The sequence below is a fragment of the Salvelinus sp. IW2-2015 genome, unplaced genomic scaffold, assembly GCF_002910315.2.
Source record: "Salvelinus sp. IW2-2015 unplaced genomic scaffold, ASM291031v2 Un_scaffold1221, whole genome shotgun sequence".
Lineage (NCBI taxonomy): Eukaryota > Metazoa > Chordata > Actinopteri > Salmoniformes > Salmonidae > Salvelinus > Salvelinus sp. IW2-2015.
Genome location: NW_019942785.1, coordinates 35,243 through 52,501, shown reverse-complemented (window position 1 = coordinate 52,501; position 17,259 = coordinate 35,243). Strand labels below are relative to the sequence as shown.

At 45.9% G+C, this 17,259-nt stretch overlaps 2 protein-coding genes across 2 annotated transcripts in view; one reads left to right on the top strand and one right to left on the bottom strand.

Annotated features, from left to right (window-relative positions):
* Positions 1–951: 951 nt before the first annotated feature.
* LOC112070109 (transmembrane protein 60-like) lies at positions 952–2,349 on the top strand. The gene has a single exon (XM_024137523.2). The coding sequence runs from the start codon at positions 1,062–1,064 to the stop codon at positions 1,461–1,463; it is 402 nt and encodes a 133-aa protein (XP_023993291.1). The 5' UTR covers positions 952–1,061; the 3' UTR covers positions 1,464–2,349.
* Positions 2,350–4,510: 2,161 nt separating this feature from the next.
* Positions 4,511–17,259, bottom strand: part of LOC112070108 (uncharacterized) — a gene marked incomplete at its 5' end in the record, with an annotated part of 19,649 nt that continues 6,900 nt past the window's right edge. The window contains 7 exon segments of the mRNA XM_024137522.2: positions 4,511–6,118; positions 6,120–6,160; positions 6,163–6,201; positions 6,204–6,234; positions 6,236–6,253; positions 12,426–12,534; positions 12,726–12,893. Of these exon segments, the coding sequence (XP_023993290.2) occupies positions 5,132–6,118; positions 6,120–6,160; positions 6,163–6,201; positions 6,204–6,234; positions 6,236–6,253; positions 12,426–12,534; positions 12,726–12,893 (1,393 nt within the window).

Sequence of the window (17,259 nt, the reverse complement as noted above, 5' to 3'; positions counted from 1 at the left end):
CGGTATAGGGACACCGATCCCGTAGAGGTTTAAGAGGTCCATCTGGTGTCCACTGTAGCCCCATGATCAAACAACATCACTCATAACGTTACCCTTTATTAAGAGGTCCATATTTATGTAGAAATCACACTACAAGTTGTTCTCCTTACAAAAAGTTATTTACACTACAGTGCTGACAATTAAAATCGAACAAAAATTATGAAAACTAAAAGCCTCCTTGATATAAATAAGCCTCTGAGGGGGAACAAAAAACAGCCTGGAGTAAATCCTTTAAAATAATGTCTCTCATCATCTTACAAAAAATATATATATGTTAATGTCAGCTCTAATAATAATCGATCTATAACCTAAAACTAAAATATATTATTTAAGGACCTGTATGTTTGTCAGACCTGCAGAGTACCAGTGCTTCTGGCCCTAAGTGCTTTGACAGTTCACAGATATTAGCCTGAGTCCCAGATCAGTTTATGTGTTCTTGCCAAGCCAACTCCAACTGTACGGTCAACAATGAGACAAGACAATACAAACTGATCTGGGACCAGGCTACACAGTTATGGACAGGCACTGAGGAATGTTACATTTGCAATGTATTCATTCGGTAACAGAACAGAGCAAGTGTGCATCCTAAAGGGTACCCTATTTCCTATATAGACTCACATACCAGAACTGTTGAGCTCATCGCCTCTGAGTGCAGTGTGTGGGCGGCTTGCATAACACACACAGACAGAAGTAGCAGAGGCCAAAAGGTAATCCTGCTCTAGTGGATCCATGCTGCTGAAATGTGCTTCTGCAGATCACACCACTGTACTGTTAAAATAACGTTCCAGTTGTGACGGCTATCTAAGGCCTCGCAGAAGAACTTGTCATTAGTGACATTCTACATGTATGGGTCTGACTGTATCTAGACAGCTAGCTAACTCATGTGTGCCGTTTTGAATGCACAATAAAGGTCCATCATGGCTGTATTCTCTCTGACCCTTTCTTCCCAGGGGCCAGTAACCTCTATTTCCACTGTAGAAGTACTACCTGTGTCCCTGTGGAGCCACCATAGCTGAGACACAATGTCTCTCGCACAGAGAGTCCTCCTCACCTGGATCTTCACCCTGGCCTTCCTCATCATGCTCGTCCTCAAACTAGATGGCAAAGTCCACTGGAACTGGTTCCTCACCTTTCTACCCGTATGGATCTTCGACGGCATCCTCCTCCTCATGTTACTAGTCAAGATGGTCGCCAGGTGTAAAGCGGGCCACGAACCTCGTAACGGCTCCCAGGACCTGAAGAAGAAGGCCTGGTACCTGGCGTCCATGCTGCTGAAGCTGGGCTTCTGTCTGACGCTGTGCGCCCGGCTGGAGAAGCTTACCCATATCAAGCTCACCTTTGTGTGTATTCCTCTGTGGTGCATGTTGCTGGGAGCCATGGTGGAGCTGGGCTGTAACATCTTCCCCGAGAGGAGAGAGGCATGAGAGATGGATTGAGGAGAATGGAAAGGAGGAGGCAGAGAAGACTGGAAGGAACACACACAAACCTACTTCTTTAGTGTGGATATTTTAGCTGTCTGCAAAATCACAAACTCTCTCCTTCATTTGTTATGACATGAAGTGTTATCCCCTTGTCCAAGCATTGCTCTCGTGCCAACAGTGTTGCTAATCAGAGAACAGATAAGAGACGKTGCCTTCAGGAGGTTATAAGACGGATGTAAATGGTACAGATCATATGATGTCAGATAAACTAATACAATCTAGCAAAGAAATGTCACATCGCTAGCTAAGGATTTCCAGACATTWTCCTTGACGTCAGCATCTTTTGTGCTGTGTTGTAGACTCTTTCATACTTTGTGGGACGACGAAAAATGATTGTGGTAGAGTTTGGAAGACGGGGCTCTTACTATGTAAAGCCATTCAGTGTTTTGTGCCATTCAGTTTAAATGTAATCTACCTGTAGTGTTACTGTCTCCTTTTTAATTTTCAACATTTGAATATAGTTCATTTTGACCTCAATCTGCATGTTATTTATTATTTTCCTTTCAGTATTGTGTGAATAAATGGATGTCACTATTGTTCCAAACTAAAACATGCTCTGATTTTGTTTACGGTGCCTGATGAGCTGTTGACTCCAGCATCAGAGTAGATGAGCAGGCAAGTCTCCATGTACTACCAGCTGTATTGGGTAGATGGCAGTAGCAGCATGGTAGACTGTTGGCCTACTTGTGTTCAATGCTAGACAGTGCAATAATCAATGGCAGTTCTAATACTGGGCTGTTTGTGGAAGCTGTAAAGTTCTTATACATCCTCAGACTGAACAGCCTCATTCCAGTAAATGTGTACTGCTAACATAAAATATCTCTCTCAACCATGATGCATTTGGGGGGGATTTTTGAATCCCTCACACTGAAAGGAGACTGACTGAAAATATGTTCTCCATGCCTGCCCTTTTCATTTCTTTTTTTAAAGGACACATTTGTCCTGACATTCACACACACACACAGAGCGTGCATAAACATCTTCCTCGCCAGTCTGTGTGTCAGGGCTACTCTCCCATTGGGCTGCCTCCCAACCCCTCTCCTCAGGTCCTTCTGTATGCCACACCCTCTTTGGATAGCCCCATGGGGCTCTGGTCAACAGTAGTGCACTATAGAGAACAGGGTGCCGTTTGGGACACACCCTGTGACTGGACCAAGAGTTTGAGGCTCGCCCATCACACTAATCTGATTGTCTGTCACACAGTCTGTCATAGCTTCTAGCGAGGTCTCTGTTGGGCTTGTACTGCTACTGCACATTCTGATCAGCAGCTCTTCTCTGTGTTTCGTTTCCCAGCTCTCCTGTGTATTTGTGTTCATTTCCCAGCGCGCCACGGCTATAATCTCACATACCAGAACTGTTGAGCTCATCGCCTCTGAGTGCAGTGTGTGGCGGCTTGCATAACACACACAGACAGAAAGTAGCAGAGCCAGAAAAGTAATCCTGCTCTAGTGGATCCATGCTGCTGAAATGTGCTTCTGCAGATCACACATGTACTGTCTCCACGCAGACATTCATCTTATTGGAGACTGTTGTGCAGAAAGAAATCGCCTGTTCTGATGAGCTGCAACACGTCTCTATTGCAAATGATACCTGTTAAATATAAGAGGATGGTCTTATCAGTTTAAAAAGGCCATGATATCAGATTAGTCCTTTGAGTCAGATATGAACCATTGATCTACTGTATGTCTGTGGTCCATTGGAGCCCCATGATCAAACATCACTCATAACATAAACCTTTATTTTAAGGATCGGACCCTTTTTTTAAAATTTTCACCTAAAATGACCCAAATCTAACTGCCTGTAGCTCAGGACCTGAATCAAGGATTCTTGGTACCATTTGAAAACACTGAAGTTTGTGGAAATGTGAAATTAATGTAGGAGAATAACACAGATCTGGTAAAAGATAATACCAAAAAAAAATTTGTTTTCTTTGTTTCATCATCTTTGAAAGGCCTCATCATCTAATATATGCAATTTAGATGTTGGCCACTAGATGGCAGCAGTGTGCAAAGTTTCAGATTGATCCAGTGAAGCATTGCAATACTGGACAATATTTTGTATCAAGTTGCAAATGTGCCGAATTGGTCATTGATACATTTAAGTACATAACTATAGAGAACATACATAATTATATGGTAATGCAAAATAAAAAGTTAGACACTCCCAGGAATGTCATACTGGGCGCACGTACACTATGGTTAGAGCGTTGGGACTAGTACCGAAAGTTGCGAGATCGAATCCCAGCTGACAAGGTACAAATCTGTCGTTCTGCCCTGAACAGGCAGTAACCCACTGTTCTAGCGTCATTGAATAAGAATTGTTCTAACTACTTGCCTAGTAATAAAGGTAAAAAAATATAATAAAAATAATACATGATGGATCATTAGCTTATACCCAACTTTCACACATCTAGATGGCCGGGCGGGGTGGTGGAGCCAGAAGACAGCAGCGGGACAACTGTTAGAACCTAGTTTCTACATTTTCTCTCTGAACCCTCAGGATGACAAACAGAGCAAGATTACTGAATGAAGTAATATTTACCTTCAGAGGTGAATGTATCAAACCAGTTGCCGCGATAAGTGTTTTGTTGTGGCACTCTCCTCAAACAATTGCATGGTATTTTTCACTGTAAAAGCTACTGTAAATTGGACAGTGCAGTTAGATTAACAAAAATTAATCTTTCTGTCCCGGGAAATTCTAGTCATGCTAATTACATTAATGCAGGTAGTTCAACCATCCCGGTATAGGGACACCGATCCCGTAGAGGTTTAAGAGGTATCTGGTGTCCACTGTAGCCCATGATCAAACAACATCACTCATAACGTTACCCTTTATTAAGAGGTCCATATTTATGTAGAAATCACACTACAAGTTGTTTTCTCCTTACAAAAAGTTATTTACACTAAGTGCTGACAATTAAAATCGAAACAAAATTATGAAAACTAAAAGCCTCCTTGATATAAATAAGCCTCTGAGGGGAACAAAAAACAGCCTGGAGTAAATCCTTTAAAATAATGTCTCTCTCATCATCTTACAAAAAATATATATATGTTAATGTCAGCTCTAATAATAATCGATCTATAACCTAAAATAAAATATATTATTTAAGGACCTGTATGTTTGTCAGACCTGCAGAGTACCAGTGCTTCTGGCCCTAAGTGCTTTGACAGTTCACAGATATTAGCCTGAGTCCCAGATCGTTTATGTGTTCTTGCCAAGCCAACTCCAACTGTACGGTCAACAATGAGACAAGACAATTCAAACTGATCTGGGACCAGGCTACACAGTTATGGACAGGCACTGAGGAATGTTACATTTGCAATGTATTCATTCGGTAACAGAACAGAGCAAGTGTGCATCCTAAAGGGTACCCTATTTCCTATATAGKGCACTACTTTTGAACAGATCTCTCCTATGGGCCCTGGTCACAAAGTAGATCCCTATATAGGGAATAGGGTGCCATTTAGGATGCAGYCCAACAGAGCTTTACGTGTTCCTTAGAATACATCACACACCRTGTTGATACCATGTTCTATTTCTGTCTTCTCCTTCCTTTAGATCGGATTAAAACAGGACCCCAAAGAGCCATTTAAAAACACTATGTACAAAGATCAGTAGAAACAGTCTTTCTGCTGCTGCTCATGCAGGTKGTGTTTAAAGGAGAGGGAGGAGTGGTGCGGGGGGCCAGGAGGCCGTGTTTCCGGGGGGGTGACTGGGGCCTTTGGGTAAAGAGAAGTGTCTTTGTCCTTGGGTTTGTCCGGTCTGGGCTGGGGTTGGGGCCGGAACTGGGGCGTAGGGGTCCTGCTCTCTGTGTGGCTGGAGGCCAGGCTTGAAGAAGATAGAAGGGGTGCAGGGGAGGGCGTCAAAAAGGGGATAGGGGTGTGGGTAAGGGTAGGGATATGGGTAGGGGTAAGGGTAGGAATATGGGTAGGGGTGTGGGTAGGGATGTGGGTGTGGGTAAGGGTAGGGGTGTGGGTAGGGGTGTGGCAGGGTTTGCGTGAGAGAGAGGGACTGGGGGTACGAGTGGAAGCCGGGCTGGGTTTGAAGGAGGGAGAGTGTGTAGAAGTGGGGCTAGATTTGGGAGAGGGGGTACGAGAGGATGACGGACTGGGTTTGGGCGAGGATGGGGGGGTGGAGGTGGAGGAAGGTTTGAGTGAGGAAGACAAGGAAGAGTGTGTGGTAGTGGTTTGATGTGATTCTGAGTGATGATGATGGTGGTGGTGGTAGTAGTGGGGATGATGGTGATGTGATTTGGGCTTGGTGTCCTGCAAAGATGATTTGGAGGGAGTTAGGGGGGTGATGGGTGGCTGGTAGGGGGGCGATGGTGCTGGTAGGGGGGCGATGGGTGAGGTGACAGAGGGCTTGGGCAGCCTTATATCCGCAGGTTGAGGATCCACTTTGACCTCCGGGTGGGCAGTGTCTCTGTCTTGGGGGGTTTGGGGTCCGTGAGAGGAGCTGTGGTCCCTTCCCATCAAGGCATCCCCAAACGCCTCCTGTTTGACTCGTAGCGTCGACACGTCCACCTTCCTCTCCTCCTCGGCTGGAGGCTCTCGTGGTATTGTTTTTAAGCGGATGTGCCATGCCAGGCTGCAGACAGCCAGAGACAGTCTTGAACTGATGGACCACACTACGAGGGATGTGTAGATGTCGTTGTCGTACAGCTGGATACGGGCGTAGCGGTCCCCTCGCGTCTCAGCTGGTTCAGCTTAGCATCCGTCCACCCACTGCACACACTGAGGAGAGAGAGAGTTAGACAGGTACTCACCATAGACACATGGGGATTTTCTCCAATGTGTATTTTTTTCACCCCAAACACACTGGAGGAAGAAAGATCCTCTTGAGCTGTTCCCATATTGTTCTAAGCCAGGGGAGTAGTTCAATCACTAGTCTGAAGGATCCAGCTCTGGGTTTTGAAACATTTGTAAAGCAAACGCAGACGGATGCTGTGAAATCACCTCTCAGCTGGTCCTAACTAAAACAAAATGCAGCTTAAGAGAACAATGGGAGACCCCCCTGAACCCTAAACCTTGGAGGTTCGTTTGATTGGAGGACAGGCCCTGAGCCCTCCTGGAGGGTCGTTTTAATGGAGGACAGGCCCTGAGCCCTCCTGGAGGGTCGTTTTAATGGAGGACAGGGCCCTGAAGCCCTCCTGGAGGGTCGTTTTAATGAGACAGGCCCTGAGCCCTCCTGGAGGTCGTTTTAATGGAGGACAGGCCCTGAGCCCTCCTGAGGGTCGTTTTAATGGAGGACAGGCCCTGAGCCCTCCTGGAGGGTTCGTTTTAATGGAGACAGGCCCTGAGCCGTCCTGGAGGGTCTCTTTAATGGAGGACAGGCCCTGAGCCCTCCTGGAGGGTCGTTTTAATGGAGGACAGGCCCTGAACCCTCCTGGAGGGTCGTTCTTAATGGAGGACAGGACCTGAAGCCCTCCTTGGAGGGTCGTTTTAATGGAGGACAGGCCCTGAGCCCTCCTGGAGGGTCGTTTTAATGGAGGACAGGCCCTGAGCCCTCCTGGAGGGTCTCTTTAAAAACCTCTGAGGTTTTGGGGACCTGCATGGTTCTGGTTACGACTGACATTTTAGCTTATAAATTGCTCTGTGGACACCGTAGATAGAAATGGCTTGCATTGAGCGGTAGCCCTGCTTCTCACAGACACCTGTGTGAAGCAGGGTGTGAAATCTGACGCCTGTGTGAAGCAGGGTGTGAAATCTGACACCATTTGAAGCTGGGATGTCATTCACTCTTCCGACTGTCCAACTCCTGGCTGAACCCTACATCACAGCCACTAACACCACATATGCCTGCAATCCTTACATCGTAGCGCAGCAGAAAATAGTAGTTGTCGATAGCCAGTAATCTAAAATAATTCATAGATTTGAAACAAACAAAAAAACTTTGTCATAGACGGACAATATTAATATGAGATGAGAGTTCAGGAAGACAAGGTAGAGCTCAGACGTTCACATGGATGGAGGCAGAAGGTTTGATCAAGAGAGAAAAYATGCTCATTTTCTCCAACACTAAAACATACAAATATGTTTTTCCCAGTTATAAGGAAGGTGAAATCTTAGTCATTTGATTATACTATATTTAGAAATCATTTATATTTTTCATACAGTTTTGTTGAATAGGAAATMCRWTATATTTGTACTGTGTACTTGAACATGTGTCATCAAAAGTGACSACACCTCAGCAACTTATAACTATTTTTTACCATAAAGGTGAGATTTGAACCTTTCTTGGAGTATGCAGCATTACTAGCTATTGTTTCTGGCCCTGTCATGATAAATCAATACYTTTGGGGATTACGTAGATTACATTTGATTACATTTAACTGGTTAATGTAAGGACAGGCCCCGAGCCGTCCTGGAGGATCACTTTAATAGAAGATAAGCCCCGAGCCGTCCTGGAGGATCACTTTAATAGAAGATAAGCCCCGAGCCGTCCTGGAGGATCACTTTAATAGAAGATAAGCCCCGAGCCCTCCTGGATGATCACTTTAATGTAGGACAAGCCTTGAACCCTCCTGGAGGGTCTCTGTTGGAGACAGCACAGTGTAGTACAACATATAGCCAGAGGGTGGCACTACAGTGCATAGGGCTGTGGATAAGGTAGCTACTTGTTTCATGCAATATCAAATCAAATGTCATGTCACATGCGCCAAATGCAACAGGTGTAGATCTTACAGTGAAATGCTTACTTACAAGCCCTTAACCAATAATGCAGTTAGAAAAATAAGAATAAAAGTAACTAATAATGAAAGAGCAGCAGTAAAATAACAGTAGCGAGGCAATATACAGGGGGTACCGGTACAGAGTTAATCTACGGGGGCACCGGTTAGTCGAGGAAATTGAGGTAATATGTACATTGGGTAGGTTATTAAAGTGCATAGATAACAGAGCAGCAGCAGCGTAAAAGAGGAGGGGGGAGGGGGGCAAGCAACGTAGTCTGGGTAGCCATTTGATTAGATGTTCAGTAGTCTTATGGCTTGGGGGTAGAAGCTGTTTAGAAGCCTCTTGGACTAGACTTGGCGCTCCGGTACCGCTTGCCGTGCAGTGGCAGAGAGAACAGTCTATTGACTAGGGTGGCCGGGTCTGACATTTTTTAGGGCTTTCCTCTGACACCGCCTGGTATAGAGGTCCTGGATGGCAGGAAGCTTGGCCCCAGTTACGTACTGGGCCATACGCACTACCTCTGTGGTGGCTTGCGATCGGAGGCCGAGCAGTTGCCATACCAGGCAGTGATGCAACCAGTCAGGATGCTCCCGATCCTCCTTTTCCTGTAGTCCACAATCATCTCTTTAGGTCTTGATCACGTTGAGGGAGAGGTTTGTTTGTCCTGGCACCACATGGGCAGGTCTCTTACTCCTCCCATGTGCTGTCTCATGGTTGTGTGTGATCAGGACCACTGTTGTATCATCAGCAAACTTAATGATGGTGTTGGAGTCGTGCCTGACCCGTGCAGCCATGAGTGAACAGGGATACAGGAGGGACTGAGCACGCACCCCTGAGGGGCCCCATGTTGAGGATCAGCATGACCGATGTGTTGTTACCTACCCTTACCACCTTGGGGCGGTCTGTCAGGAAGTCCAGGATCCAGTTGCAGAGGTAGGTGTTTAGTCCCAGGGTCCTTAGCTTAGTGATGAGCTTTGAGGGCACKATGGTGTTGAACGCAGAATGAATAGCATTCTCACATAGGTGTTCCTTTTGTCCAGGTGGGTAAGGGCAGTGTGRAGTGCAATAGAGATTGCATCATCTGTGGATCTGTTGGGGCGGTACGCAAATTGGAGTGGGTCTAYGGTTTCTGGTGAGTGCTACGGATTGGTAWTCATTTTGGCAGGTTACCTTAGTGTTCTTGGGCACAGGGACTATGGTGGTCTGCTTGAAACATGTAGGTATTACAGACTCAGTCAGGGAGAGGTTGAAAATGTCAGTGAAGACACTTGACAGTTGGTCAGCGCTCGTAGTACACGTCCTGGTAATCCGTCTGGCCCTGCGGCCTTGTGAATGTTGATCTGTTTAAAAGGTCTTACTCGCTGCGGAAAGCGTGATCACACAGTCGTCCGGAACAGCTGATGCTCTCATGCATGTTTCAGTGTTACTTGCCTCGAAGCGAGTATAGAAGTAATTTAGCTCGTCTGGTAGGCTCGTGTCACTGGGCAGCTCTCGGCTGTGCTTCCCTTTGTAGTCTGTAATAGTTTGCAAGCCCTGTCTCATCCAACGAGAGTCGGAGATGGTGTAGTACGATTCAATCTTAGTCCTGTATTGACGCTTTGCCTGTTTGATGGTTCGTCAGAGGGCATAGCGGGATTTCTTACAAGGTTAGAGTCAGAGTTAGAGGGTTAGAGTCTTCTGGTTGGGGTATGTGGGTACAGTCACTGTAGGGATGACATCATCGATGCACTTATTAATGAAACCAGTGACTGATGTGGTGTCCTCAATGCCACCGGAAGAATCCAGGAACATATTCCAGTCTGTGCTAGCAAAACAGTCCTGTAGCTTAGCATCTGCTTCATCTGACCACTTTTTTATAGACTGAGTCACTGGTGCTTCCTGCTTTCATTTTTGCTTGTAAGCAGGAATCAGGAGGATAGAATTATGGTCAGATTTGCCAAATGGAGGGCGAGGGAGAGCTTTGTACGCATCTCTGTGTGTGGAGTAAAGGTGGTCTAGAGTTTTTTCCCCTCTAGTTGCACATTTAACATGCTGATAGAAATTTGGTAAAACGGATTTAAGTTTCCCWRCATTAAARTCCCCGGCCACTAGGAGCGCCGCCTCTGGATKAGYGTTTTCCTGTTTGCTTATRGCGGTATACAGCTCATTGAGTGCGGTCTTAGTGCCAGCATCGGTCTGTGGTGGTATGTARACAGCTATGAAAAATACAGATAAAACTCTCTAGGTAGATAGTGTGGTCTACAGCTTATCATGAGATACTCTACTTCAGGCAAGCAAAACCTCAGGACTTCCTTAGATATTATGCCCCAGCTATTGTTTACAAATATACATTGTCTTACCAGAGGCTGATGTTCTATCCTGCTGATGCAGWGTATAACTCGTCAGCTGTATGTTATTCATGTCGTCGTTCAGCCACAACTCAGTGAAACATAARATATTACAGTTTTTAATGTCCAGGTGGTAGGATATGTGCTTTTTAGTTCATCCAATTTATTATCCAGCGATTGTAYGTTGGCCAGTAGTACRGATGGCAAAGGCGGATCCTCACAAGGCATCTCCACTAGAGGTCGACCGATTAATTAGGGCCGATTTCAAGTTTTCATAACAATMGGTAATCGGCATTTTTGGACACCGATTATGGCCAATTACATTGGACTCCACGAGGAGACTGCRTGGCAGGCTGACTACCTGTTACGCAAGTGCAGCAAGGAGCCAAGGTAAGTTGCTAGCTAGCATTAAACTTATCTTATAAAAAACAATCAATCTTAACATAATCACTAGTTAACTACACATGGTTGATGATATTACTAGTTTATCTAGCTTGTCCTGCGTTGCATATAATCGATGCGGTGCCTGTTAATTTATCATCGAATCACAGCCTACTTCGCCAAACGGGTGATTATTTAACAAGCGCATTCGCGAAAAAAGCACTGTCGTTGCACCAATGTGTACCTAACCATAAACATCAACGCCTAAAATCAATACACAAATATATATTTTTAAACCTGCATATTTAGTTAATATTGCCTGCTAACATGAATTTCTTTTAACTAGGGAAATTGTGTCACTTCTCTTTCAAGCAGAGTCAGGGTATATGCAGCAGTTTGGGCTGCCTGGCTCGTTGAGAACTGTGAAAACCATTTCTTCCTAACAAAGACCGTAAGTAATTTGCCAGAATTTTACATAATTATGACATAACATTGAAGGTTGTGCAATGTAACAGCAATATTTAGTCTTAGGGATGCCACCCGTTAGATAAAATACGTAACGGTTCCGTATTTCACTGAAAGAATAAACGTTTTGTTTTCGAAATGATAGGTCATTAATATGGTCAAATACGGAAACTAAGGCTCGTATTTCTGTGTGTTATTATATTATAATTAAGTCTATGATTTGATAGAGCAGTCTGACTCAGCGGTGGTAGGCAGCAGCAGGCTCGTAAGCATTAATTCAAACAGCACTTTTGTGCGTTTGCCAGCACCTATAAGAACATCCAATAGTCAGGTCTATGAAGGTCTATGAAATACAAATGGTATAGAGAGAAATAGTCCTAAAATAACTACAACATATAACTTCTTACCTGGGAATATTGAAGACTCGTGTTAAAAGGAACCACCAGCTTTCATATTTTCTCATGTTCTGAGCAAGGAACTTAAACGTTAGCTTTTTTACATGGCAAATATTGCACTTTTACTTTCTTCTCCAACACTTTGTGTTTGCATTATTTAAACCAAATTGAACATATTTCATTTATTTGAGACTAAATTGATTTTTTTGAAGTATTATATTAAGTTAAAATAAAAGTGTTAATTCAGTATTGTTGTAATTGTCACAAATATATATATAAATATTTATTCAAAACATTTTTTATTTTTTATTTTTAATTGGCCGATTAATTGGTATTGGCTTTTTTTGGTCCTCCAATAATCGGTATCGGTGTTGAAAAATCATAATCGGTCGACCTCTCATCTCCACCAGGCATCTCCACCAGTCAAACTCATTAAAGAAATGTTTTTCATCCAGTTCGAAGTGAGTAATCGCTGTTCTGTTTTCCAGAAGCTTTCAGTCATAAGAGACGGTAGCAGCAACATTATGTACAAAATAAGTTACAAAAAATGCAGGGAAAAAACCCTACCAAAATAGCACAGTTGGTTAAGAGCCCATGAAACAGCAGCCATCGTCTCCACCGCCATTTTAACTAATAGAAACAAGGTAGAAGACAGGTGCAGCTCACCTGGGACAGAGGCGGTTCGTGCAGGTCCAGTTGTAACCTCTGGACTACGTTAGGGAAGTCTCCAGCATGGAAACAGATCACGTCTTTGGTAACGCGAGGGGGCTCCGCACTACAGAGACAAGGGAGATTATAACCATGTTTTTCCAATCAGATTATGCAGCGGTCTTGTAACTGATTAGTTGGACGATTGTTGGATACTAAATACAGCCTAAAATAGGCCTACAGTTTAAAGTAATTTATACCAAGCAACGTATCTAAAGACAATACATGATCATATATCCGGGTGTTAAAACCACCCACCTCTCTCCACAGCGCACGGCCTTGAGCACCCCTACAGCGGCGGTGGTCTGCCTCTCGAAGCCCTGTCCGATGTGGTCAGCGTGGGCACGCGTCCGGTCATCAAACAGCATCTCACGAGGCTCRCTGGCCCGAGGTAGGTACTGCAGGTTCTTGATCTCATTGGTTGACCTGGAGGAGGAGAGGACATTGAGATTAACACAAACTTATATAGCAGGCGGCCATAATAAGACCAAAATAATCAATCAATCATCAATTACTATATGATAAATTATTTTTATCTGTCATAAAGCCATGTTGTTCCTGATCCAACATCCTGACTCTGGAGAGCTGGTCTAGGATATCCCTGACCTTGTAGCTTAGTACACCTATTGGCAACTACATTCAAATATTTTGGAGGTAAACTGTCTGGTTCCAGAGACCACCGGCGAGCCGGAAGTAAGCCGTCTGGTTCCAGAGACCACCGGCGAGCCGAAGTTAAGCGTCTGGTTCCAGAAAGACCACCGCGGGCCGGAAGTAAGCGTCTGGTTCCAGAGACCACCGGCGAGCCGGAAGTAAGCCGTCTGGTTCCAGAGACCACCGGCGAGCCCGGAAGTAAGCCGTCTGGTTCCAGAGACCACCGGCGAGCCGGAAGTAAGCCGTCTGGTTCCAGAGACCACCGGCGAGCCGGAAGTAAGCCGTCTGGTTCCAGAGACCACCGGCGAGCCGGAAGTAAGCGGTCTGGTTCTGGAGAGCTAGGTGTGAAGGGGTTTCTCCCCAGTCTAGCACAAAAACACCTGATTCAACACATGGAATGGAATCAATGGAACGGAGTCAAACGTTGTTTGCATGTGTGATACCATTCCACTGATTCCATTCCAGACATTACAATGAGCCTGCCGTCCTATTGCTCCTCCCACCAGCCTCCTCTGAAGCCCACACGCTCTCCAGGACTAGGAATATACCGCAATGTCCTACACTCATGCGCGCTACCGCGAGTCGCTCATGCGCGGCTACCGCGAGTCGCCATGCCGCCCTACCGCGAGTCGCTCATCGCGCGGCCTACCGCGAGTCGCTCATGCGGCGCCCTACGCGAGTCGCTCATGCGCGGCCCTACCGCGAGTCGCTCATGCGCGGCCCTACGCGAGTCGCTCATGCGCGGCCTACCGCGAGTCGCTCATGCGCGGCCCTACCGCGAGTCGCTCATGCGCGGCCCTATGACCCTACCGCGAGACATTTATCCTCAACTCCAGTCAGACTGAAGGGAATTGATTGAAAGTAATAACCATGAGTTTTATTGGTTCACCACAAAGTACAGAATGGAAATACTGAACTGGGTTGACGTTGCGACACAACGAACTCTGCCGCAGAAGCATCTGAAATGAGATTCCTAAAAAAACATGTATTTTTCTCAACCACCAGCAATGGATTCATTTGAAGAGGTTTAGTCAGAGAGAGGAGTAACACTGCCAGTGCAAAGGCAGTGTGAGTACATCCTCACATTTAACATGCATTACACTACAAACACTTGGTGCTCAGAGAGAACATCACGGGGTGAAACACCCAACGAGGAGAATAGTGACTGCGTCACAAATCACACCCAATTCCCATATAGTGCCCTACAGTAGTGTACTATATAGGGGTTAGTGTGCCATTTGTGATGTATCCGAGCGCTGTTTAGTATGCAGAAGTAGGACAGGACTTCTGCCTGGATGAAGTAATACATGTAAAGCTGAGACCCAGAGAAAAGGTTTCAACAGAAGAAACAGACAGCACTCTGGGGAAGAGGAGAGGAGAGAGGGGGAAGGAGAGAGGGAGGGAGAGAGGGAGAGGAGAGAGAGGGAAGGAGGAAGACGGAGGGGGGAGAGAGGGAGCCCAGCATTTTTGGGCTCCTGTGTCTGAAGCGATTGGCCGGCTATTTGGTCATACTGTTCGAGTCAGGAGAGAGAATAGTCACTATACTAAGTATCTATGAGGACAGACAGCGAGGTACTAGTCACTATACTACAGTATCTATGAGGACAGACAGCGAGGTACTAGTCACTATACTACAGTATCAATGAGGACAGCAGTGAGGTACTAGTCACTATACTACAGTATCTATGAGGACAGACAGCGAGGTACTAGTCACTATACTACAGTATCTATGAGGACAGACAGCGAGGTACTAGTCACTATACTACAGTATCTATGAGGACAGACAGGAGGTACTAGTCACTATACTACAGTATATGAGGACAGACAGGAGGTACTAGTCACTATACTACAGTATCTATGAGGAACAGACAGCGAGGTACTAGTCACTATACTACAGTATCTATGAGGACAGACAGCGAGGTACTAGTCACTATACACAGTATCAATGAGGACAGACAGTGAGGTACTAGTCACTATACTACAGTATCTATGAGGAACAGACAGCGAGGTACTAGTCACTATACACAGTATCTATGAGGACAGACAGCGAGGTACTAGTCCATCTATACCAACAGTATCTATGAGGACAGACAGCGAGGTACTAGTCACTATACACACAGTATCTATGAGGACAGACAGTGGAGGTACTAGTCACTATACTACAGTATCAATGAGGACAGACAGCGAGGTACTAGTCACTATACTACAGTATCTATGAGGACAGACAGTGAGGTACTAGTCACTATACCACAGTATCAATGAGGACAGACAGCGAGGTACTAGTGAAGGTGACCAAGTCAACTTGGTGAGACGTATTACATGGCAAGGTACTAGGCAAGGTGAGGGAGGAAACTGAGAAAGCACACAGAGTGAAAACTCAGTCATTTACTCACAGAAATCTGCTGTGGCTGTTTTGGGTCAGAAAGTGAAGTGTTATTTTTCCACTATTTGGTCAAGTGGCTATAAACACTCATCTATCTTCCTGGGAACAGCCGTAAAAGAGGCCTTCTCTTCAGTCAAGGGCTCCATGTCTGTCTTTCACAGTTCCCATGTCTGTGTACAGTATGATCCATAAACCATGTTTGTCTCTGTCTTTCACAGTTCCCATGTCTGTGTACTCTGTAGTGTGGTAAAGCCCACCCCAGGCAACAGTGAAGAGGACGGGGTGTTCTGGCAGGTAGTCTGTAGTGTGGTAAAGCCCACCCCAGGCAACAGTGAAAGGAGGGGTGTTCTGGCAGGTAGTCTGTAGTGTGGTAAAGCCCACCCCAGGCAACAGTGAAGAGGGCGGGGGTCGGCAGGTAGTCTGTAGTGTGGTAAAGCCCACCCCAGGCAACAGTGAAGAGGGCGGGTGTTTCGGGCAGGTAGTCTGTAGTGTGGTAAAGCCACCCCAGGCAACAGTGAAGAGGGCGGGGTGTTCTGGCAGGTAGTCTGTAGTGGGTAAAGCCCACCCTAGGCAACAGTGAAGAGGACGGGGTGTTCTGGCAGGTAGTCTGTAGTGTGGTAAAGCCCACCCCAGGCAACAGTGAAGAGGACGGGGTGTTCTGGCAGGTAGTCTGTAGTGTGGTAAAGCCCACCCCAGGCCACAGTGAAGAGGACGGGGTGTTCTGGCAGGTAGTCTGTAGTGTGGTAAAGCCCACCCCAGGCACAGTGAAGAGGCGGGGTGTTCTGGCAGGTAGTCTGTAGTGTGTAAGCCCACCCCAGGCAACAGTGAAGAGGACGGGGTGTTCTGGCAGGTAGTCTGTAGTGTGGTAAAGCCCACCCCAGGCCACAGTGAAGAGGACGGGGTGTTCTGGCAGGTAGTCTGTAGTACAGTCATGAACCTTTAGCTCCCATTTCCCTATTGTAGGATTGTTATCTGGAACAGCTGTCAATGGTATTACGGGACTACGATAGATTGTTTTTATTGTGTGTGAATAAAGACAAGGAAAGAAATACCCCCCAAAAAAGACACCTCCTATAAAATATTTAGAATAATAAATAAATAGTTTAGCCTGTATCCCAAATAGACTAACGGCCTCCGACTAACGGGTAACCCTCTTTTCGTCTCCTCTCCTCTTTTCGTCTCCCTCTCTTCTTTCGTCTCCCTCTCTCTTTTCGTCTCCCTCTCTTCTTTTCGTCTCCCTCTCTTCTTTTCGTCTCTCCTTTTTTAAACAGAATTTATTTGCTATGGCGGTAGCCTACAATGACATCATGATGATAAACTAAGCACAGAGATGAGCTAATGGCCTCATCCTGAGAAGCCGAGAGGTTCAGAGATGAGCTAATGGCCTCATCCTGAGAAGCCGAGAGGTTCAGAGATGAGCTAATGGCCTCATCCTGAGAAGCCGAGCGGTTCAGAGATGAGCTAATGGCCTCATCCTGAGAAGCCGAGAGGTTCAGAGATGAGCTAATGCCCTCATCCTGAGAAGCCGAGCGGTTCAGAGATGAGCTAATGGCTCATCCTGAGAAGCCGAGCGGTTCAGAGATGAGCTAATGGCCTCATCCTGAGAAGCCGAGAGGTTCAGAGATGAGCTAATGGCCTCATCCTGAGAAGCCGAGAGGTTCAGAGATGAGCTAATGGCCTCATCCTGAGAAGCCGAGCGGTTCAGAGATGAGCTAATGGCCTCATCTGAGAAGCTGAGCGGTTCAGAGCAGAAAATAG

Excerpts from the sequence above, each read along its gene's own strand:
- LOC112070109 (XM_024137523.2), top strand. The coding sequence starts at position 1,062 with ATGTCTCTCGCACAGAGAGTCCTCCTCACCTGGATCTTCACCCTGGCC.